The 22500-nt window shown below is 50.4% G+C and overlaps 2 protein-coding genes across 5 annotated transcripts in view; both read right to left on the bottom strand.

Annotated features, from left to right (window-relative positions):
* The window catches only part of crtc3 (CREB regulated transcription coactivator 3), a 19658-nt gene extending 11562 nt beyond the window's left edge, over positions 1 to 8096 (bottom strand). For all 3 annotated transcript variants that reach the window (XM_028968067.1, XM_028968068.1, XM_028968069.1), the window contains exons 1-4: positions 7222 to 8096; positions 4206 to 4310; positions 3826 to 3954; positions 1258 to 1319 (exon numbers count right to left, since the gene is read on the bottom strand). In XM_028968067.1, coding sequence (XP_028823900.1) covers positions 1258 to 1319; positions 3826 to 3954; positions 4206 to 4310; positions 7222 to 7353 — 428 coding nt within the window. In that variant the 5' untranslated portion in view covers positions 7354 to 8096. The remainder of the gene's footprint in view (positions 1 to 1257; positions 1320 to 3825; positions 3955 to 4205; positions 4311 to 7221) is intronic.
* Positions 8097 to 9270: 1174 nt separating this feature from the next.
* Positions 9271 to 22500, bottom strand: part of iqgap1 (IQ motif containing GTPase activating protein 1) — a 28536-nt gene continuing 15306 nt past the window's right edge. The window contains exons 13-37 of one of the 2 annotated variants that reach the window (XM_028968024.1): positions 22146 to 22306; positions 21138 to 21262; positions 20891 to 21054; positions 18635 to 18725; positions 18374 to 18541; positions 17883 to 18025; positions 17312 to 17482; positions 17049 to 17132; positions 16868 to 16939; positions 16719 to 16788; positions 16234 to 16598; positions 15795 to 15958; positions 15491 to 15715; positions 15271 to 15411; positions 14431 to 14515; positions 13633 to 13865; positions 13422 to 13554; positions 13136 to 13238; positions 12218 to 12353; positions 11853 to 11940; positions 11354 to 11563; positions 10873 to 11039; positions 10413 to 10535; positions 10223 to 10331; positions 9271 to 10076 (exon numbers count right to left, since the gene is read on the bottom strand). In XM_028968024.1, coding sequence (XP_028823857.1) covers positions 9963 to 10076; positions 10223 to 10331; positions 10413 to 10535; positions 10873 to 11039; positions 11354 to 11563; positions 11853 to 11940; positions 12218 to 12353; positions 13136 to 13238; positions 13422 to 13554; positions 13633 to 13865; positions 14431 to 14515; positions 15271 to 15411; positions 15491 to 15715; positions 15795 to 15958; positions 16234 to 16598; positions 16719 to 16788; positions 16868 to 16939; positions 17049 to 17132; positions 17312 to 17482; positions 17883 to 18025; positions 18374 to 18541; positions 18635 to 18725; positions 20891 to 21054; positions 21138 to 21262; positions 22146 to 22306 — 3645 coding nt within the window. In that variant the 3' untranslated portion in view covers positions 9271 to 9962. The remainder of the gene's footprint in view (positions 10077 to 10222; positions 10332 to 10412; positions 10536 to 10872; positions 11040 to 11353; positions 11564 to 11852; positions 11941 to 12217; positions 12354 to 13135; positions 13239 to 13421; positions 13555 to 13632; positions 13866 to 14430; positions 14516 to 15270; positions 15412 to 15490; positions 15716 to 15794; positions 15959 to 16233; positions 16599 to 16718; positions 16789 to 16867; positions 16940 to 17048; positions 17133 to 17311; positions 17483 to 17882; positions 18026 to 18373; positions 18542 to 18634; positions 18726 to 20890; positions 21055 to 21137; positions 21263 to 22145; positions 22307 to 22500) is intronic. The other variant, XM_028968025.1, reaches the window with a different exon arrangement.

The raw sequence follows: 22500 nt of genomic DNA, 5'->3' as shown, positions 1-22500 counted from the left end.
GTTACCATGACTACTCTCTGAGCAAGCACGCAACAACTGCTGTTGCCATGGCTACAACCAGTGCTCTTCACCATCTTAAATAAATAAAACCGCGGTCACCACAGAGCAGCCACGCGGTTGCCATGACAACCAGCGAGTCCACTGACTCCAGATGTTGCCACGGTGCTGCACCAGAATGACCAGAGACCCACTGCTGCAGGTCAACTGCCCCTCAAAGAAACCGCACTGGCCACGCCCGCTGGCCACACCCACTCAGGTGGTGGGTGAGGGTTGATGCAGTTTGGACCGGGCAGCATCACTACAGCCTGTCCAATCAGAGGAGCAATAAACCCCGCCCCCTCCGACAGATTAACGCCCTCCGGCTCCCTGATGAGAAAAGCACCAATCCAAATCGTCTCTAACACCGTCACACACAAAACATCTGTTCTCCTGACGCGGAAAGCCTGGAATGATCCGTCTACGTTCTAACAGAGAGCTGGTTCCATCATTACACACACACTGTCTGGGGTCACGGGTAGTGCTGCGGGTTAGAACGCAACAGAGTGAAGAGCTGGTTAAAGGTTAGCGGTGGTCACCAGGAGTCCTGGCATCTTCACAACACATCAGACACAAACACACACCCTATGCAGGTCATCGTGAGACACTGCAGCACAGCACACAGTGTGTGGGGACAGTGGGACCTCAGTGGCACCTCGGCGGGCCGGGATTCGAACCGGCGACCTTCTGATTACGAGTCCGCCTCTTTACCCAGTCAAGTGAGATCCGGGGCTTGATATTTCGGCATTTTGATTTATTACTGCTGCTTTTAGTACAGGCGTGGATAGAAAACGCTGCGTCACCATGTCTGGGTCCTGATGTCACCTCCCACTGCATTTTAAAAAGTGGGCGTGAACCGCTGTATCTGTGGATTACACTTGTTGAATGAGCAGCATGCAAATTAATCATCATCAACGCCGCCAATCACCCAACACGAAGCTCCGAGTCCAGGGGCGTGGTCAGACTCCCACGCGGTGAGAGGGTAGTACGAGAGAGGGAGGGGCCTGCCGGATCAGCCTAAGCCCACTGAGCTGACCTGCCTCTGCGCCGGTGCAGGATTAGAGCTGCACGAGGCTTTATAAAAGGGGCGGGACGCTACACAGCGCCGGAACAAGAGCTATAAAACAGCGCGGGGCGGAGCCTGCAGCTTATCTGGATCAGACACACACACACACACACACACACAGAGCCGCGTTCGAGTAAACAGCGTAAAGTACTCACCTCCTCCAGCTGTTGTCAGGGGGCGGAGACAAGTACACCGTTCCATATGGGGAGCTTTCCACGTGGGCAGGTCAAGGGTCAACATCAACGTGGACATACACGAGAACACACACGGCACACTCGGTGAGAACTGGGGCTGCGGGAAAGCCCGGCGAAAGGTTCCAGATTCCGGCCTCGGAGCGGCACGAAGCCAAAGCAAACAGGTTCCGGTGGCGAGGAAGAACGAGCGCCGCGGGGCAGGTTCCTCGCATTGTCCACGCTTTTCACACCTCCCTTCCTTCTCCTCCTCCATCCCAAAAAGGCGGAGCCTGGTCCCCGATTGGCCGGCCGCGTTCGAGCGGGAGCTGAAACGTCGGTCAGGTTCGGACGTGATGTGCAGAGGTAATAACCGACGCGGTATTTCTCCACAGACCCCGGCGTAGGGGGCCGGGCCGTTACGGCCGTCTCCTCGCCGTTAACGATAATTACGGTGATGACGATGACGAGCCCGGCGGGAGAAGACTGGTAACAGCCCCGCGGCGTATATAACACACACACACACACACACACACACACACACAGACGTCGTGTTCGGTCACGTCAGAATAAAAATTAATGAATCCTCCTGTTTACCGCGTCGCCACGACAACAACGGCTGTCAAGCCGAGAAATGAGCCAAAACGGCGTCTGGCGCAGAGCGGGTCGCCAGGTCGGTACGGATCTGGTGCGGCTGGCGTCCACATTCACCGCTACGTTCCATTTCCTCTATTCGGCCGGCGATTCCCGGTGACCGTTTCACCGGTGACCCTCCACTCGCGCGCTTATCCTAACTGGCGAAATATTCCACCATTTTATGGTTTTTAAAAGGTAAGAGCTGGAATGGTGTTGGTGGGAGGTCCTCGCCGGAGAGCATCAGCACCGACCGAACACCGCCCGCACAGATTAGAGGCGGCGGGAGGCGGTGATGTCACACCCAAGGGCTCTTTTACACAACCGGCCCGGCAACGCCGCGGATCGACCCGCCAACGCCATCTTCTCGTACGAAGGAGACCCGAGGCTGGTGAGGAGCTGATGGAGCAGCTCCACGCGGCCGGAGGGGGCGGGTTCACCACCAACATCCGCCGAGGGGACCAATCACAGCGGCCCACGCGAGCAAAGGTCAGCGAGCGAGCGGGAAACACACACACTCCACACACACACACACACACACACACACACACACACACACACACAGAAACATATACATAAAAACACACATATACATACACACTCCACACACAAACACACACACAGAAACATATACATAAAAACACACATATACATAAACACTCCACACACAAACACACACACATATACATAAAAACACACATATACATACACACTCCACACACAAACACACACACAGAAACATATACATAAAAACACACATATACATACACACTCCACACACAAACACACACACAGAAACATATACATAAAACACACATATACATACACACTCCACACACACACACACACACATATACATATACATAAAAACACACATATACATACACACTCCACACACAAACACACACATATACATAAAAACACACATATACATACACACTCCACACACACACACACACACAGAAACACACACAAACACATACATAAAAACACACATATACATACACACTCCACACACAAACACACACACAGAAACATATACATAAAAACACACATATACATAAACACTCCACACACAAACACACACACATATACATAAAAACACACATATACATACACACTCCACACACAAACACACACACAGAAACATATACATAAAACACACATATACATAAACACTCCACACACAAACACACACACATATACATAAAAACACACATATACATACACACTCCACACACAAACACACACACAGAAACATATACATAAAAACACACATATACATACACACTCCACACACAAACACACACACATACATAAAAACACATATACATACACACTCCACACACACACACACACACAGACACACACACAAACACATACATAAAAACACACATATACATACACACTCCACACACACAGAAACACACACACACATATACATACACACTCCACACACACACAAACACACACACATATACATAAAAACACACATATACATACACACTCCACACACACACAGAAACACACACACATATACATAAAAACACACATATACATACACACTCCACACACACACACACACACATATACATAAAAACACACATATACATACACACTCCACACACACACACACACACACACACATATACATAAAAACACACATATACATACACACTCCACACACACACAGAAACACACACACATATACATAAAAACACACATATACATACACACTCCACACACAAACACACACACACATATACATACATAAACACACATATACATACACACTCCACACACAAACACATATACATAAAAACACACATATACATACACACACCACACACACACCAACACAAACACACACACACACACACCACCCCATGAACCCGCTGTGTGTGAGTGAGTAAAGGATATCTGGCGGCCCGGTTTGTCCATGGGCCGGCGGTGGGGGGAGTTGATCCGGCTCCGCTCCCGGTGGACCCGCTCCACCAGCCCGTGGTGCCGAGTCCCACGCACCGGGTCCAGGCCGGAGGGAAACGTCCCCTGGGACAGAGAGAGGGGAAAAGTCCTTCAGATCCGCCGCGGAGGGAAACGCCCGGTCACAGACACCCCCACAAACCAGAGCCGGTCGCCCCGGCGACCAGATCTCCCCTGTGAAGTGCGGCTTTTAACACCGGGGATCGGGTTCCCGGCCCTCACCGGTAATTTAGGGATCAGCGTGTCCCGTCTGAAAAGAGCCATTCTTCACGGCAACAACGGCACTTTCACCCGGCCGAGGCGGGACGGGCCCTCACCTGGAAGTCGGTGCCGGCGCTGCCGATCTGGTTGACGTTGGGCAGGGAGCCGCTGTAGTACTGCGCCCGGCTCTGGGAGAGGCGCATCTGCTGCAGGAACTGCACCTTCGCGAGAAGAGCGTACACACATTTTACACGGCACGGGGCCGAGGCCGCCGCGGAACCGGCCGTAAACAACCCCGACTATCAGCCCCCATCAGGAATACGCAAATGGGCCAAGCGGCTCTTCCGCGCCACAGCCGAACGGCAAATTTGAATGTGAAAGCCTGACCTGGTTTAGGGACGTGGGGGGGGGGGGGGCAGATACTATCGAAGGCCCCCCCCACCCCGGACCGGTCGCCCTGCCGTCTCGCACCGGACCGAATAAAACGACAATTTCTCATTAAACCAGGAGAACGACCGAGAAAAGAGGGGCTCCAGTCCATAATGCCCGGTCTCCCCAATAATTACTTATTTCATACGTTTTTTTTCTCGCTTTTATTTAACGAAAGGAAGAACGTGAAGTATTGTTTACATGTAAATGGTTTTTAAAAAGTAAACAGTAAATGCCCGAGCACTTCGAACGTGATTAAATGTCACGGGTCATATTGCGGGTTGTTTTTTTCCCACCCGCTCCGTAATCACACTTTTTAGGTGAATAAACACGTTTAAAAGGGGAAAACGTGGAATTCGGAGCAATTGAAATGGAAAAAAAAAGCAGAATTTAGGAACAAATAAAATGGGATTTCAGAGACCTACAGTCGTCCCCTTTTCATAATGACGTAATTCCTGGCAGGGGCGGCGACCTACTGATCACCAGACATCAGACATCATTTTAAGTACCTATTAAAAAAAAAAAAAAAAAAACGTCCAACCGGAGCCGAGTGTCCACTTTGCCCTGAATAATCGGGACGCACCCGCGTTGCAGATGACTGGCGTTATCGGGGTTAAACGTGCCGCCGCGCATCACAACATCCATAAAATCGACAACCGATGCTGTCCAACCATCAACTTCGTCATGTGGGCAAACATGCAAATCCTCCCAATATTCAGCGCTAGTGTACAGCCACGCCCCGAGGCCAACGCCCACAAATAAAAACTATAAATAATAAAAAAAACATTATAATAGTAATAATTAAAAAAAAAAAAAAAAGTGAAGTGATTGTCACTTGTGATACACAGCAGCACAGCACACGGTGCACACAGTGAAACATGTCCTCTGTATTTAACCATCATCCTTGGTGAGCAGCGTGTGGGGACGGTGCTTTGCCCAGTGGCACCTTGGCGGATCGGGATTCGAACCGGCGCTTCCTTAACCGCTAGGCCACCACTGGCCCTGTCAAGACTAAATCAAATTAAAACCGAATTAAGGACCCGTACCCCTCCCCCCTACTCTGACACGCCCCAAAAAACATTTGATAAAAACGTCATTTCATTCCAGCGGCTACGCAAACGGCACATGAAGCACGATGGCCCCTGTGTAGGAGGTGACCGCCTGATTGGCCGGCCGGGATAGCTGCCGACTCAGCGGGACCCGGCGGTCCGGCGCGGGGCGGGGCGGGAGGTCACGTTTTAAGTGCCATGTTTGTGACGGGCAGATCGGTAACCACATTAACCAGGAGCCGGAACTCCAGAATAACCGCCTGACCCGGCACGAGAGGAGGGGGGGGTAACCAGATCACCAGACCAAGGGGCCACCGAGGTCCACCAGGGGTGGTGGTTAAATACAGAGGACACGTTCCACCGTGACAACGCGCACCGGTGGCCTGTGAGAGGTTAAGGATGCTGACATTTCAGAGGGTGAGAAGACCCACGAAGGAACGCTTTTTAGAGCGGGTTCACACCAACGTGACCTTCAGACCTTCACACGTTATGAAGGCCTCCAGCATGAAGGAAGCTGGAGAGCGACGACAAGCCGGTTAATAAACAAGCAGCTTCCTGCTGTCACACGGAACGCGGGGACAGTTCTATACGCGCTTTTAAAAGGGGGAGGGGCCTGTAGGCATGACTGACAGCTGTCACACGGAACGCGGGGACGGTTCTATACGCGCTTTTAAAAGGGGAGGGGCCTGTAGGCATGACTGACAGCTGTCACACGGAACGCGGGGACAGTTCTATATGTGCTTTTAAAAGGGGGAGGGGCCTGTAGGCATGACTGACAGCTGTCACACGGAACGCGGGGACAGTTCTATACGCCCTTTTAAAAGGGGGAGGGGCCTGTAGGCATGACTGACAGCTGTCACACCCCCTATTTCCCCATTCTGGACTATTTAAAGCCCTCCTGTCCATACGGGACACGCCCAGGTGCAGCGCAGCGTCCATCTCCTCCCTCATAATGCCATAAGGTCAACATGGTACAAACGGAGGTTAGACGCCCCGTAAACGATGTAAAACACTGTTAATAAACGCTTCCCATCGTCAGCGCGTCGTCACTTCCGTTGTGGCTTCCGGACCACGCCCACCACCACGCAGGTCACCCGCCTTCTGGTGGGTGAACTGGTGAATTATTTAGAAGTAAACGTGCTGTAATATTGAGCAGGTTACTACAGGTTTACACCTGTCGGCATGCTAATGGGGCTGCTGCGTTGCAACACGATTTCACTCTCGAACTTTTACTCGGTCTAAATACGACCCAGTCGCCTCAGGGCGTCAGCAGGACACCCCCAGATCCCCTCGGAAGGAAACTCCAGCCTGCAGCTTTACCTCGAGCATCGTGCATTACGAACAGACGGCGAATTAAACTCCTCCCAGTCCAACTGCTCCAAACTATCGGCTACACGGTTTATTTCATATTACATATATTACGTAATATTACATATTACCTAATATTACATATTACATATATATCGCAACATCATGAGAGAGAGAGAAGACGGGCCACGCCCAGGACACCTGCACTCAAGATCCTGGACCCAGAAGGAACTGGTCTTGCACCAAAACTACTGTAAAGAGCCTCTGTAAAGAGTCCAGGTGGAAGCTGCAGAATGCAGCGTGCATGAAGCGTGCATGTCGGGCGGTTATAACGCTGCTTCTTTACCCTGGACACGGTCAGGTCCGTCATCAGCTGCTCGAAGGCCCGGGTCTCCTCGGCTTGCTTCTGGTTGTGCAGCGCGATCTTCTCGCTGAACTTCCTCGGGTTGGACCCACCCGAGCCCGGGGATCCGGACATGTCGGCGGGCCGGCGGCTTCCGACCGGGCAGCGACGCGATAAACGCGGCGAGGAGCGGAGCGGATCCAGGAAATCCCGGCCGGAATGTAAACGCGTTATAACGTCCCCGCGCACTTTACACACTTTTACACCAACTTCTCACCCGCGGTAAAAAAAAAAAAAACAAAAACTACGAGTTCAAAAACTCTCCCGCGTCCAGGAGCGATGAGAAAAACAACGCCGCTAGCTGGTTAGCTGGTTAGGGCTAATCCCGGCGGGCCGGCGGTGCCCGTGAGCCCCCTCGCACCCATTACTCGGACGCTACGCGGTAGTAAGGCCGGAGTTGTCGGCGACGATAATCGGCGGCTCGGGAGTGGAAGCGCGTCCCTGATTTAGCGCTAGCTCGGCCCGCTGACTAGCCGAGGGAAGAGCCGCCTCAGTCGGCGCGGCGGTCGCGGCCGCTCCGCGAACTTTCCGCGGCCGCCGCGGCGTCGACGAGCTCCATGGCGGGGATCCGACTCCTCAACAAGTGGCCGGGGCGGAGAGGGGGGGGTCCTGGCTACTCCAGCTCCGCGCGGAGCGCCGTCATTTTCCGCGACCTTCCGGGTGAGAAGACGAAGACGACGACGAAGGAACCGACCGCGACGGCGTCAGAACTCATCAGCCCCCGAGTCGCTGGCGATGTCACTTTCCTTCCACCCCACGGTCTCCGGCGCCGTGTTTGGGTTCGTCAGCGGAGCGGCCGCGAAACTAACCGCCGCACTCGGGTCCGCCAGGGGGCGCCAGAGATCTCTTAAAGGCACACGGGCCATTTTCCGCCGCGAAACGCACAACCTCGTTACCTTCACGGCATGTTACAGCATGTAACGCCGCGTTCTTTTTATTACGGTACATTTCCACGTACATTAACACGAGAGGGAGGAATAGTTCCAGTTTCCGGGGCTGCGCACAAAGTAACTGTAAAATCCTGCTTATAAACTGTACTTTACTTTACTTTACTTTATTTCGCAGACGCTTTTATCCAAAGCGACTTACAATGGGAAGACACCAGCAATTCTCGTTCGATTTCTATAGAATATCAAGTATACAAACTAAGAGCCCTGATAAGGCTTAGACTTGTCATTGAAGAACATGCTCGGAGAGTGTTGGGTGCTAGACTAAGAAAAATTATAATGTATTTATACATTTTGTATTTGTTTGTTAAATGTGTATGCATGTGTATGTGTTAAATTTGTCTGTAATATTTTTGGAATAAGAGGGTTTTCACCTTCTTCTTAAAAGTGGTGATAGTCTCGGCTAGTCGTGTGGAGGAGGGTAGGTTGTTCCACCAGCCAGGGACAACAACGGAGAACAGACATGATTGGAATCGGAGACCCCGTGAAGAAGGAATTTTTAGTCTCCTTTCGTTTGCCGATCTGAGAGAGCGTGTAGGAGTGTATCTAGGTAGTAGTGTGTTGATGTAGGAGGGCGCAGTTCCATTTACAGCCCTGTAGGCAAGCATCAAGGATTTGAACTCAATGCGAGCAGCTACCGGGAGCCAGTGGAGGGAGGTAAGGAGAGGTGTAACATGGGTGTATTTTGGCTGATTGAAGATGAGGCGGGCTGCCATATTTTGGACCAATCTAGGTGCTTTTTTAGTTCCGTCTTAAGAGTCAGGCTGTCTCTAAATCGAGCTTTTATTATTTAATTAATTATTATTATTTATTTTTTTTACAGTCTCTGTATAGTCACCTAAAAGTACAATACTCAAAACTTTTTGAACTACAGAAGACCCATTGCACTTCAAGCATTCTAGGCCATTTATTAAAATAAACTTTGTTTTTCATAGAAATCAAGACCTCATAATAATGTTCCCACTTTTAATCTGAAAAGGAAGTAAAAGTCAAAAATATAATGATTTTTATGTTTTTTTTTTTTATGAATGGACACAGAGCCTAATGAAAAAAAAAACAAGCCTCTTTATTGTTTGGAATATATTCTAAGTCACCGAGGCCAAATATGTAATCTGTAATTCGATATATGTGATCTGCTGATGGAAAATAATTTCCATGAAAATGACTACTAGTGAACAATCATGTCAACTGCGTGCCACATTTTTGGCAGCGTTAATCTTGGAGAGACTTCTGAAGGCATGCTAGGCTTTCTTTTCCTATGCAAATCAGCTGAAGTATGGAAATGAACAAGGGCACTACCTAATGCCTTTCCTGTGTGTAAAGATATCAGCGATATTGTTATTGTGGCAGTGGCAATCACCATGCAGCAGACATCTTCCAGGGCACATAAAATTACTGCCAGATGAAGCCTGGTCTATATACAGAAGGGTCAAAAGCCCATGGAATGTTTGCAAATGTTTTAGAGCACATCAATAAAAAATAAATCTTTGACCTTGGACTGCACATAACATAAATGGAACAAAGACCACAAAGAGTTAAATTTTCCAGATAACGTTGTACAATCCAAACATCTCCTGGATGCATCCAAGTCTGTGATATCCAAGGTTGTCTCCTCTGATGGTAAGGCACATGTGACTTTGGACAATATTTAGAGTAGTGCAGCAAAGTACAGGGAGACGGGACTGTAGACTAGACACTGTATTCTTTGGTGAGGCAAGAGGAACAGTCTCATCGCCCTTATTTGCCATAGAACTTCTTGTTGAGCAGGAAAATGAGCAGGTTGACATTGATTTTGGCTTTGTCAAAGAGCTTCATCACTGCAACACCTTCATACTGCAACTGCAGCAGGTCCTGCAAGAACACACACACACACACAGTAAAGGAGACAGGGATGAGAGGTGGAGCATGGCAAGCTATTGGTTACAGTTTCCATAAAGTATACGGTATATAAATAAATTCTTGCTTCTTGCTCAGCTACTTTAAAGAAGATGATGTACCTGGTACTCGAGCATGACTGTCTCCAGATGCACCCCCATGAACTTGGCTTTAACTTCAAAAACTCCCACCACCTCAGCTGGGGAGATCTCAAAGATGACGTTCTTGAACCTGCAAGGGCAATGAGGGAAGAAAAAAAAACATTGGAGTTCATTTATAGGGAATGAATAGAAAATGAAGAAATGTACTTACTGGTTGGTCTGGAGATCATCTATCTCAATCAGCACGCCCTTCTCGTGCAGCCGTGCAGCAGTGTACTTCTGGGATACCTGCTTGCTCTTCTTGGCTTTTGCATCCCCAGGCTTCTTTGACACCCTGGCAGGAAAACATTCAGAACAGACGTTATCAGTTCCACCATTTGTTCACCACAAAGCCTGAAGCTCTGACAGACACACCCAGCTCACTTCACAGTGAAGACAGAGATGCAAGTAATCGCTGACACCAGGAGTGCTACACTGTCCAGCTGATTCTCAGGATAACCTTCCAAGAAGAGACTCCTCCACGAGAACCTTCTAAAACAAGCCCTACAGCAGCTCGGTCCCACACTAATTCCTTAACATGATTATTGGCTTTGTATTTGACAAGCCAAAAACATGGAGACACTTCTGCATTCACTCCTCTTTTACCCAGGAGGCCACAAATGGACACTTACGTTCCCTTGCTCCCCAGGTTGTCCATGCACGTCTTGGTGTACTGGTTGTAGTAGTCTATTTGCACATTATAGAAGTTGCTCTTGGAGTTCAGGGCAGCGTTGGTCTGCTGAAGCTTCACCAGCTCGGCTTTTCTCCTCTGACGGTACCGCCGCTGGTTCCTGATGTCCTACACAAACAATCTAAATCAAAATGTGCTGCCCAGTGTCAGTATGTCCCAAATATGACCTCTTAACACTGATAATGTTACGTCACATTACATTTTCTCATATTATGAGAGAAATGAGCACATTTTGTACATTAAATCAGGGTGAATAAGATGTTAAGATTCGAATGGAAAATACTATCATTGCTCAAAATCATTCCTTAATATGAAGGTCATTTTGTCACTGCAGCCTGAATGTGGTTTCTGCTCCCACAGGGAACGTTGGTGCTCTGGAGAACATCAGGTCTGAGGTTCTCCCTGGTTTTTTGAACCGGTACCTTGGCTATGTCATTGATGAGGTCCTGGTAGCGGTTCTCTGGGTCCACTTTACCCAGCTCCCCCAGCCGCTGTAGGTTACTCTTGATTTTGTCCTTCTTGCCCTGCAGGGTGAGGCTGTCGTCCACCACCGGCTTGGCCTGCTTCATCTTCTCTGGCGTTTTGGCGTCCCTGATGGCGCGCCGCTGCATGGCGCGCTGATACTCCGCCTCCTGAACATGGGGGAGGAGCGGCAACGGTGAGTGACATTCCTGGTGCCGTTTGACTTTTGTTCATGTGTTGTTGGTGAAGTTCAGGAATCCAAGCAGGACTCTGCAGGGCAAATTCTTAGTCCTAGTGTGACTGGGGCGCGCCTGTGATGCGTGTCGAGGCTGGACTGACGCACACACTCACCGCAACCTGCTTTAATTACGCCACGCGCTTTCTGCGAACTCGGCGCTAACGCTGAAGAACAATGACTTCACTGTCCTCCCTTCAAAAGTCGGCTCGGCTCGGCGTTACCTGCTCAGCGCTGGCCGGTGTCTCCAGGATCTCAGTAAGGGTCTCTCCAGGCTGGAAACGGATCACGTCCACGATCAGACGCTTGGTGCTGGAGCAGAAACAAACCAGGATGGACTTTTTTTGTGAGATTAATGTATTACTTTACTTTACTTTATTTAGCAGACGCTTTTATCCAAAGTGACTTACAAGAGGAAGACACCAGTCTCCGACGCGTACACACACAGCAGTATACACGCAGCAGACACGTAAAGGACGTAGTTACGTGATAATAGGACCGATAATACACCAGCTGTATCAGACCCATGAGTGCACATGCAGCTGCAGTTCTTCAGTGCAGCATGGAAGCCCTGAAGCCGCAGGTTTACCTCAGCAGGAGGGCCTTGGAGTCCATCTCAGCGTTGGCTTCATCGGGCACGTCGAATTTGTTGGTGAGAGTCAGGGACACCTCGGTCTTCCCCATCTGCTCTTTGTTGGGGTCGTCTGGAGGCAGCGGGTTTTCACCTGCGGACCAGGTGAGTTTAAAAAAAAAAAAAAAAAAAAAATCCAAACCTGCCGTTTTTCTGCTTCTACATTTACACAACTTCAGAAACTCAGAACGTGACGCCCTGAGCAGACGTCCCCTCCCTTGAGGACAACATTCTGGTTTACGTATTCCTACAGAATCTCCTAGCGGACTCCAGCGTGCATTAGTTATAAAAAAAAAAAAACCAATTCTAAATTAGTGATACCAACAAAGAAAGTGTGGGGGCCTGGAGTATTTTACAAGCCTTCAGCCTCAGAATCCAACTATTAGTATCACCCAGTAAAGTTCCAGAAACAATATTGTCCTCTTGTTCTTTTTAATTAATCAGCCTGGCATGAAAATGGGGTTATTATTATGTGGAAAGGTTGTTGGGTTCTTCGAATATGACTAAATTGCCACTTTTCTATAATACTCTACTGCAAAGTTACCCGGTCTTTGTATGTAAATCTTACAGAATTGACTTACTTATTGTGATCATTTTTTTATATCGTGTGCATTGTATTTTTTTTCTTTCTTTTTTGCTGCTGTCTTTCTCTTGCTTAAAGTCAATAAAAAGATGTTTCAACATCTTCACAGATTCATGGCGCCTACGACTGTATTCAATACTGTATTACATACAGTAGCACCGTATGACATTTACATTCCTTTGAATCTACTGATGTTTAAAACAGGATCCACTGAATTGAAACAGGAAAAATATATGTTCCTGATCAGAAATCCCGGTATTCTATCACCACGCACCCCTGGTCTGTATACTGACCGATTAGGGACTCAATGGTGGGCACCTCTCCCAGGTCCTCCAGTAGCTCATGAATGGGGTCGTTGTGCTCCGGAGCAATAGCGTCCTGATGGTCCAGCAACAGCTGTGAGATTTAACAGAATTCAAATGATCATATAACACACGCACACATTTCAGCAAAATCATTTGCATAGTTTATAGAGCACTGCAGCCCTAAAGCTTCACCAGAATTGCTTTTTCTTCCAAGCTTTTTCCCCCAAACAGAAGCACCTTGAACTGCGACTGGTCAGCTCCAGCCAGGACTCACCGTGTGGGTGTTGATGATTTCACCAATGGAGATGTAGATGACCGGCTTGGTGAGCGTGACCAGGTCGGAGTACTGGTCCACGTTGAACTTCTCCTCTAAGGAGGGAACATCACACGCCGCCAGGAAGAACCGCCTAGACGGAGAAATGTTTGTGAGCGGGTCTGTGTGGGGAAAAGGGGGTCTGGGGTGAACAGAGGAACCATCGAAGCACCTGAACTTCTGGTAGCTGCCGCTCAGGTACTCGTTGATGGGGTTCAGGTGGGCGTTGTCCCCCAAGAACATCTTGTTGGAGGCGGCGTGCTGCAGCATCTTGGCGATGGAGCCGAGGTTCCGCCGCTGGTCCGTGGTCAGCTGACCTCCCGCCGACAGCTCGATGATGTCGAATGCGTCGGGCGCGACGATGGCGGGGTTCATGTAGCGGTAGTACAGCAGGTTACCCACAATCTGCGACACACACACAGTGGGGCGCGTGTTAGTTAGGGTCCCCTTCCCTGTCGCTGGAGGCGGCACTAATTCTGTAGGCGTGAACGAGTGACGCTTACGAGGGAAAAGACAGAAAATTCTAATTAGTCACTTTTTAAATCAGTCCTTTATTATTCCATTTATTCACAGTTCCAGAACACGAAGAGGGGCGTCGGTGAGCTGATTAAAGCGAGGGAGGGACGGAGGGACGGGAGACGGCGTCTCTTACCTTTCTCACGCAGCCACAGAGCCACACACACCTCAACACTGAAGCAAAGTTAAAGGAGAAGTGCAGGCACAGAGAGAGAGAGAGAGAGAGAGAGAGAGAGAGAGAGAAATACAGGGTAATTCGTACCACGGCGAATAGTGGAGAAAGTCGGGGGAGCGGAACCACGATCCGCGAATTCGGGAGGTCGCGGCTCCATAGCAACGGCAGAGAACGGAAGAGGGGGAAAATCATAGAGCTACAAAAAGCAGAGCGGCTCGTGTACACACACTCCGTTCCGTACACTACGCTGGAACAAGATGGGGACACGCGGGCGCGCACCTTTAACAGCTCGTCTTCGGTGGCATCAGGGAACTTTTCATGAAGAGTGTCTTTCAGCACTTTAGCAATGAAGCGCATCCCATATCTGTAAGGAAGCAGGAGCAGATATTTACATCTACAGAGAGAGAGAGAAGCCGCCGTGTAACTCGCTTACTTTGCATTTAGTCCAACCCGGCACGCTCATTTACAAATATTATACAAAGAAGGTGCGAGTGTTGACGGAACGGTGTACACACACTCACACACAAACTCACTCACACACACACACACACACACTCGCGCACGCACACACACACACTCTCACTCACACACTCTCACACTCACTCACTCACACACTCACACGCACACACACACGCACACACACACCCTCACACACATGCACACACACACACGCACGCACTCGCACACACACACACTCTCACTCACACTCACACACTCTCACACTCACTCACACACACACACACGCACTCACACACACTCACTCACACACACGCACACACTCACTCACACACACACACAAACACACACGCACACACACTCACTCACTCACGCACACACACACACTCGCACACCCACACACTCGCACACACACTCCCTCACACACGCACACACTCACACACACACACTCACTCGCGCACACACTCACACTCACTCACACACTCGCACACACACATGCACACACACTCACACTCACTCACACACTCGCACACACACATGCACTCACACACACACACACTCACACACTCAAGCACGCACACACTCTCACACGCACACACCCTCACACACACACTCACAGACACGCACACACACTCGCACACACCCTCACACACACACACTCACGGAATTTTGTCCACAGACACCACAATGGCTGACAGGAACTTGTCAGTGACCGTCCTCATGTTCTTGATGGACGCCTCCAGCCGCGTTCGAACCTCCTCGTGCTTCATGGCCTGCTCCGGCGTGACGTCATACGGGAGCTTACTGCCAATCAGAGGACAGGAGGACAATTCACTCCACAGGGTCGACTGCAGCCGATACAAACACACACACACACACAGACCTGGCTTCTCCTGTCTGACTCTCCATCTGATTGACCCAGCCCTTATAAATGTCCACAGGGTCGGTCTTGATGTTCAGCGCCTTGTCGTCCATGATCTCCTTGACGACGGGCGCGAGGATCTGCCGTAAGGCGTTCTGCCCGCGCGCCCCTCGGTTGAAGCTCACCACCATCTTGATGACCGTGGGGTTTCCAGTGACGATCTCCTGAATCTGGTCCACCTTGGACCTGAGCGGCAAAAACATTCAGCAGCTGACAAACAGCACAGCGCAGCGCGACACGTCACCGTGTGTGGATCGACCCTCACTTGATCTCCTCCTGGAGGGCCGTTTTAAAGAGGTTCAGCAGCAGGTACTCCTCCCGCTGGTTGGAGGCGTAGTTGTAGAGGGTGAAGATCACAGAATCCATGAACTTGGTGGATTTATTCTGGGGCATCTGGAAGATCAGCTTGGCTAGGTATGTGGGGTTTGTCTATAAGGAAAAACAGGACATTCAGGAGGAGGTTGAGAAGAAAATACCTGGAAAATATCAGTTGATATATATTTCCCGCACATTTCCTCGTAGCGCTCGCAAAGATATCTGGATATCTGTACCTGTTCTGTAAGGCCCAACTGTTCAGGCCCGATTAAAAGTGAATTGATTGTCCTTGTGATACACAGCAGAACAGGGCTACTACTGTAGTTAGTAACACTGTACTTTCAGCACACAGTTCAACATCACAAACAAGATCAGTGTAGGTCCCTCACCTGCAGCAGGTAGAACAAGTACTGGTACGCCTCTAACTTCTCCCTCTTCTCCTTGCTGAGGGACTTTAGGCCGCCCTTCTGCTTATTCATCATCATCAGGTTGGAGAGTTGTTCTTTGTTCTTCTTGGTCAGCTTCTTGCTGTGAGAGACCACCTCCTGCAGGGTGATCTTGTTCTTCACCAGCAGGCCGATCTTGATGTCCATCAGGTTGAGGTCGTTTTCCAGCTGCTGGTTGGAGCGTATGTTGGTGATGACCTCCTCACGGAGCCGCATCAGTTCCAGCTCCTCCTGGAAGTCCTGGTCACTGTGGTCCAGCAGGTGAACAAACTTCCTCACAACAGCCATGGGGGGCTCATCAGCATTGACTGAGAAAAAAAACAGAGGAGACGTTCTGTAGATCTTCTTTAGAAACTCTGTGACAAAACAGTGAACCCCTGAAATGCTTCAGCTCTTTAATTTCAACTACTTAACGAAATGAAACTCACTGAGCGTCTTGTAATCGTCCCTGGCTTTGTTGGCTCGGATGAACGCCTGGATCTTCACAATGTCAGCCAGCTGGAATGAAATACAGAGTGGTGAGCACCACGGCTGGTGTCACGGCACATCACGTCTGGGTGGAGAGGTGGACACTCACATGGTCCTTAAAATAGTCCAGACGGCCTTTGTACTTCTTGCGGGCCTGGTGCATCCGGACCATTGACTGGATCTGTTTTGAGGTCAGAGATGCAGGTTTAGTATTTCATCTAAGCAAAAGCCTCCAGAGAAGCCACTTGACGATCGTTGGTTAGATTAGAACACTGCTGGACTGGTCGCACCTTGACTGCTTCTTCGCTGTGGTCTACCAGGTACTTCTTCCTGCTTTGGAAGTTCTGCCTCTGCTTGTATCCTCTCCAGTGGGCCTACAGAACAAAATGAGCACTGAGTGTGAATCACACCGGACCCCCACACCCGGAATTTCGTTCCATGTCCATATTTCAGATTCCTTACATGTATGAGACGTATGTAGCATTAGATTATAGCCGAGGAACGATACCCTTCATAAACAAGCAGCCGAGCAGGCGGCTCAGTTTTAGTTCACCTGGATGGTCCGGATCGAAGGATCCTGGGTATGCAGGAAGTCGATGCGTTTTTTTAGCCCGTCCCGGACCAGGTAACCACGACAACGGGCCTGAAGTTTAGCAATTAGGTTCTCGTTGGCCCGCCACAGCTGCTCCCGGTTATAGGCGGTCGTCACCCCTGACACGACACTCTGCAGAACCACACAAAAAACATCAGAATCATAAGAACTTTCCTTTGTTTACATTTACAACATTTACCAGACGCCCTTATCCAGAGCGACTTACTATCAGTAGTTACAGGGACAGTCCCCCCCTGGAGACACTCAGGGTTAAGTGTCCTGCTCAGGGACACGATGGTAGTAAGTGGGGTTTGAACCTGGGTCTTCTGGTTCATGGGCGAGTGTCTTACCCACTAGGCTACTAACACCCCATTATTATTATTCAGTTTATTTGCTTGTAACCACACTGGAATCCAGATCTACACTTTAGAACCCAGGAAGGGTAGATTTCTGATAGCTCTGGAGAATGGAACTATGATTTCCATGTACTGAGGTCAAAGGTTAGGGTCTCAGCATCCTGCCCCACGCTCACCTGTATTTCCTCCTTGTTCAGCTGGTTGTTGTTTTGGACGAAACCGTCTGGCTCCTGCCAGCTGCCCTCACCTGTCCTCATGTTGTAGTAGTAGTTATGACCTCCCTTCACCCAGTGCCTCATCCACTCGCTGCCGTTATCGCCTAAACACACACAGAATTACCCCCCCACTCAACACACACATATTAACACATCCTTACTGGCCATTAACCGCAAGCATAAGCATTTATATTTACAGCATTTACCAGACGCCCGTATCCAGAGCATCTTACAGTCAGTAGTTACAGGGACAGTCCCCCCTGGAGACACTCAGGGTTAAGTGTCCTGCTCAGGGACACGATGGTAGTAAGTGGGATTTGAACCTGGGTCTTCTGGTTCATAGGCGAGTGTCTTACCCGCTAGGCTACTACCACCCCTACCCCTAATCCCTACTTTGTGGACACACACAGCCATCTGCTGCTCGATAGTTATTTTATAGGACAGGTCCTCACCTTGCTTGCTGTGGTCCTCCTTGACCTTGGCCAGGTCGGTCTGGTAGGTGGGGGCGCACTCGGCCGTGACGCCGTACACCCCCGCAGCGGGAGCGCGAAGGGCTGACAGGGTCTGAGCGGCATCGCCCTGATCCACACACTCGTTGATGGCCTGGATGGCCTGAGAGACTGAAAGAGACGAGACTCAGCCAGCGAAGGACATCGGAAACGGTCGTTTCTAACACACCAACAGAGATCAGCCAGCCTGGTGGCCACGCTTACACTGGAGGGCTTCCTGTGTCTCCTGATTGGCTCCGAAAATTGTGTCCTGGATCTCGTCCAGCCAAAGCACCGCTGACGGGTCACAAGTCTCCTGTAACACACGCACAACCCAAAAATAACGTTTAACAGCCAATTTATACAATAAATTATTATAAACTAAATGTTTGGCCTAACAGTGCATGGGAAATAAGAATGACGCCCTTATTCAGAGCGACTTACAGTCAGTAGTGACAGGGACAGTCCCCCCCTGGAGATACTCAGGGTTTAGTGTCCTGCTCAGGGACACGATGGTAGTAAGTGGGGTTTGAACCTGAGTGTGTTAGTTTTTAAAAACGATGCTGCATCATAACGTATGAGCAGAGATGAGCTCAGTCTGGCTGCGATGGTGGCCGATATGACTGCAAAAGGGTTGATTTTGCGTGACGATTCATGTTTGCAGTGTTCGTGACGGTCCCTCTCTTTGGTTTATTGTACCGCCCCTCTTTGTCCACAGGGTGGCAGTACCTCGTCGGGGTGAGAGCTCCCCCCACAGGGTGCAACACGTTGTTTTGTACCAAAAAAAAAAACGTGTACAGGAGTCCAATGGCTGCAGCTGGATGTACGGTACTGAGGTCAAAATCTCAGCCAACAGGTCGTCTATCACGCGTGCCGCATTCAGAGACGCTTCCGGCCGGCATGAACGTAGGGGCAAACCGCGGTCCGATAAGCAGTCCAGATACGAGCGCGTCAGAGCGCATTTCTACCAGCAGGCGGCGCTGCAAACCGCAGCGAGCGAGGGTGGACGCCCCTGACTGCTGATTGGCTGGCTGCACAGACCCCCTGACCACACCCCAACCCGCACAGAGGAGCCCAGGCAGGTGAATAGAAGATGATGGAGCTCAGAAGATAAGATGAACTTAAGAAGAGATCATGAAAATATCAGTGGAGATGTAGATGGATAGAAAGAGAGGGAGAGAGAGAAAGACGGAGAAAGAAAGAGAGAGAGAGAGAGAGAGAGAGAGAGAGAGAGAGAGAAAGGAAGGGGGTGGAAAGAGAGAGAGAAAGAGACAGGAATGGAAATATAAAAAGAGGGCGAGAGAGAGGGACAGAAAAAGAGGAAGGGGGATAGAAAGAGAGGGCAAGAGAGATGGTGAAAGAAAGGGGGATAGAAAGAGAGGGCAAGAGAGATGGTGAAAGAAAGGGGATAGAAAGAGAGGGCGAGAGAGAGGGTGAAAGAAAGGGGGATAGAAAGAGAGGGCAAGAGAGATGGTGAAAGAAAGGGGGATAGAAAGAGAGGGCGAGAGAGATGGTGAAAGAAAGGGGGATAGAAAGAGAGGGTGAGAGAGATGGTGAAAGAAAGGGGGATAGAAAGAGGGCGAGAGAGGGAGAGAATAAGAGGAAGGGGGATAGAAAGAGAGGGCGAGAGAGATGGTGAAAGAAAGGGGGATAGAAAGAGGGCGAGAGAGGGAGAGAATAAGAGGAAGGGGGATAGAGAGATAAGGTGAGAGATGGGGGAGGGGCAGGGAGAGAGAGCGAGAGAGGGGGCGAGAGAGAACAAGAGAGAGGTGGGGGGAGAAGAAGAAGGAGAGCTATAAACTGTAACACAACAGTGGAAATTTGACTCAGCGGCCCATTGCTCCATAATTTTCATAACAAACTGCACTCAAGTGGTGAAGAATTCAGGAAGAACTGAATCAGCGGTGTGTGTGTGTGTGTGTGTGTGTGTAAAGTTAATGAAAATTTACAGAAGTTAAAGTTGTGAGGTGGAGTGGCTGATCAAAAAAAACCATCCACACACATAAAGAGCAAGAGACTGGGTGACCTAGAGACGAATTCTCTCCTCCAACCCAAAGCCACTTCCTGTTTCAGTGAACATGTTTAATCAGCTCCGAGGAATCTCCCACCTTCCTCTGACGAGTCCCACCCCACACACACACACACACACACACACACACACGGAGACCTTCACCCCACTTGACTCGAGCGGAGGCTGAAGGCCAGCGGCTCCTGGTTTTGACCTTTTATGGCCGTGAGGGACTCGGCGCCGTGGTCATTTCCTGCTGCAGCGAATGAGCTCAGAGGAAGCGGCTGTTTTCTCAGGCCTTCTCACTCCGGCCACCATCACATTCCTGCTCTGTGTGTGTGTGTGTGAAGTTGTGTAAGGTGGGAATTCGGGGCTTCTGTTTAATCTGACCACACACTCCTGCAGCAGGTGTGTATGCAGGCCATCATGCGATGATGAGCGAGTGTGTGTGTGTGTGTGTGTGTGTGTCTCACGTGGGCTTTCTCTCTCTTGGCCTGCAGCAGCAGGTCGTAATAGTGCTGAGCCAATGACGGGTCCACGTCCTTCAGCTTGGCGGCCGGGTGCTGCAGGGCCTCCAGGGTCTTCTGAAGGTCTCCGCCAGCGAGGGCCTCGTTTATCTGACCGATGGCCACGATTCCTGCACACGTGCGACACGCAGCGTAACTACGCGGCTGCCGCCAGGAAGCGGAGGAGGGGCGTGGCGAGCACCGGCGCACTCACTCTCATGCTCCTCCTGCACGGCCCCGTTCACCTGGTCCACGCAGGCCTGGATGTCGTTCCAGGTCAGGTACGCGCCGCCCTCCTCCCGCGCCGCGGCCTTCAGACGCGTCAACTCGTCCGTGTACCTGCGGGAGACCAGAGGAGGGTTTCAGGGCCCTGCGGCGGGGCGGGTCCGGGAGAAAGAGGGAGAGAGAAAGACGGAGAAAGAAAGAGAGAGAGAGAGAGAGAGAGAGAGAGAGAGAAAGGAAGGGGGTGGAAAGAGAGAGAGAAAGACGACAGGAATGGAAATATAAAAAGAGGGCGAGAGAGAGGGACAGAAAAGAGGAAGGGGGATAGCAAAGACGAGTGGCAAGAAGAGATGTGAATGCAAAGAAAGGGGGGATAGAAAGACAGGGCCGAGAGAGAGGGGTGAAAGCATAAGGGGTGATAGAAAGGAGAGGGCGGACGAGAGAGGTTGAAGAAGGGGTGATAACGAAACAGTGGCGAGAGATAGGGTTGAAAGCCGTAAAGGGGGATAGAAAGGAGGAGTTCGAGCCGAGAGGGTGAGGATGCCCGCCCTGGTGAAAGAAATGGCCTCCCTAAGAGGGGCACAAGGAAGAGATGGTGAAAGGAAAGGGGGATCGAAAGAGAGGGCGAGAGAGGGTTGAACGAAAGGGGGATAGAAAGAGAGGGCAAGAGAGGGTGAAAGAAAGGGGGATAGAAAGAGAGGGCAAGAGAGACGGTGAAAGAAAGGGGGATAGAAAGACAGGGCGAGAGAGAGGGTGAAAGAAAGGGGGATAGAGACGACTAGGGAGCGAGAGAGAGTGTGAAAGAAAGGTGGATAGAACGAGAGTGCAAGAGAGATGGTGAAAGATAAGGGGGATATGAAAGATAGAGAGGCGAGGAAGAGAGGGTGAATGAAAGAAAGGGGGATAGAAAGAGGGCGAGAGAGGGAGAGAATAAGAGGACGGGGGATAGAGAGATAAGGTGAGAGATGGGGGAGGGGCAGGGACGTTCAAATCCCGTCACCTCTGGGCGCACTCGTCCTCCACGTTGCTCAGGCCGGTCACGGCGCTGGACAGCTGCTTCCACAGGGCGGCGCGGTCGCCGACGTCCAGAGCGTTATTTATCAGCACCACCGATGACAACATCTCCACGGCAACCTGCAGTTCTGGGTGCGTCAGCGACCCCTGGTACAACCACACGGAGAACCGTGAAAGTGAAGCCATTGTCGTTGTGATAAAAACGTGTCCTCTGCATTTAACCATCACCCTGAGTGAGCAGTGGGCGGCCATGACTGGCGCCCGGGGAGCAGTGTGTGGGGACGGTGCTTTGCTCGGTGGCACCTTGGCGGTTTGGGATTCGAACCGGCAACCTTCTGATT

Source organism: Denticeps clupeoides, unplaced genomic scaffold (genome assembly GCF_900700375.1).
Source record: "Denticeps clupeoides unplaced genomic scaffold, fDenClu1.1, whole genome shotgun sequence".
In the NCBI taxonomy this organism is placed as follows: Eukaryota; Metazoa; Chordata; class Actinopteri; order Clupeiformes; family Denticipitidae; genus Denticeps; species Denticeps clupeoides.
Note: the sequence above shows the minus strand (reverse complement) of the source record. Positions and strands in the feature narration are given on the sequence as shown.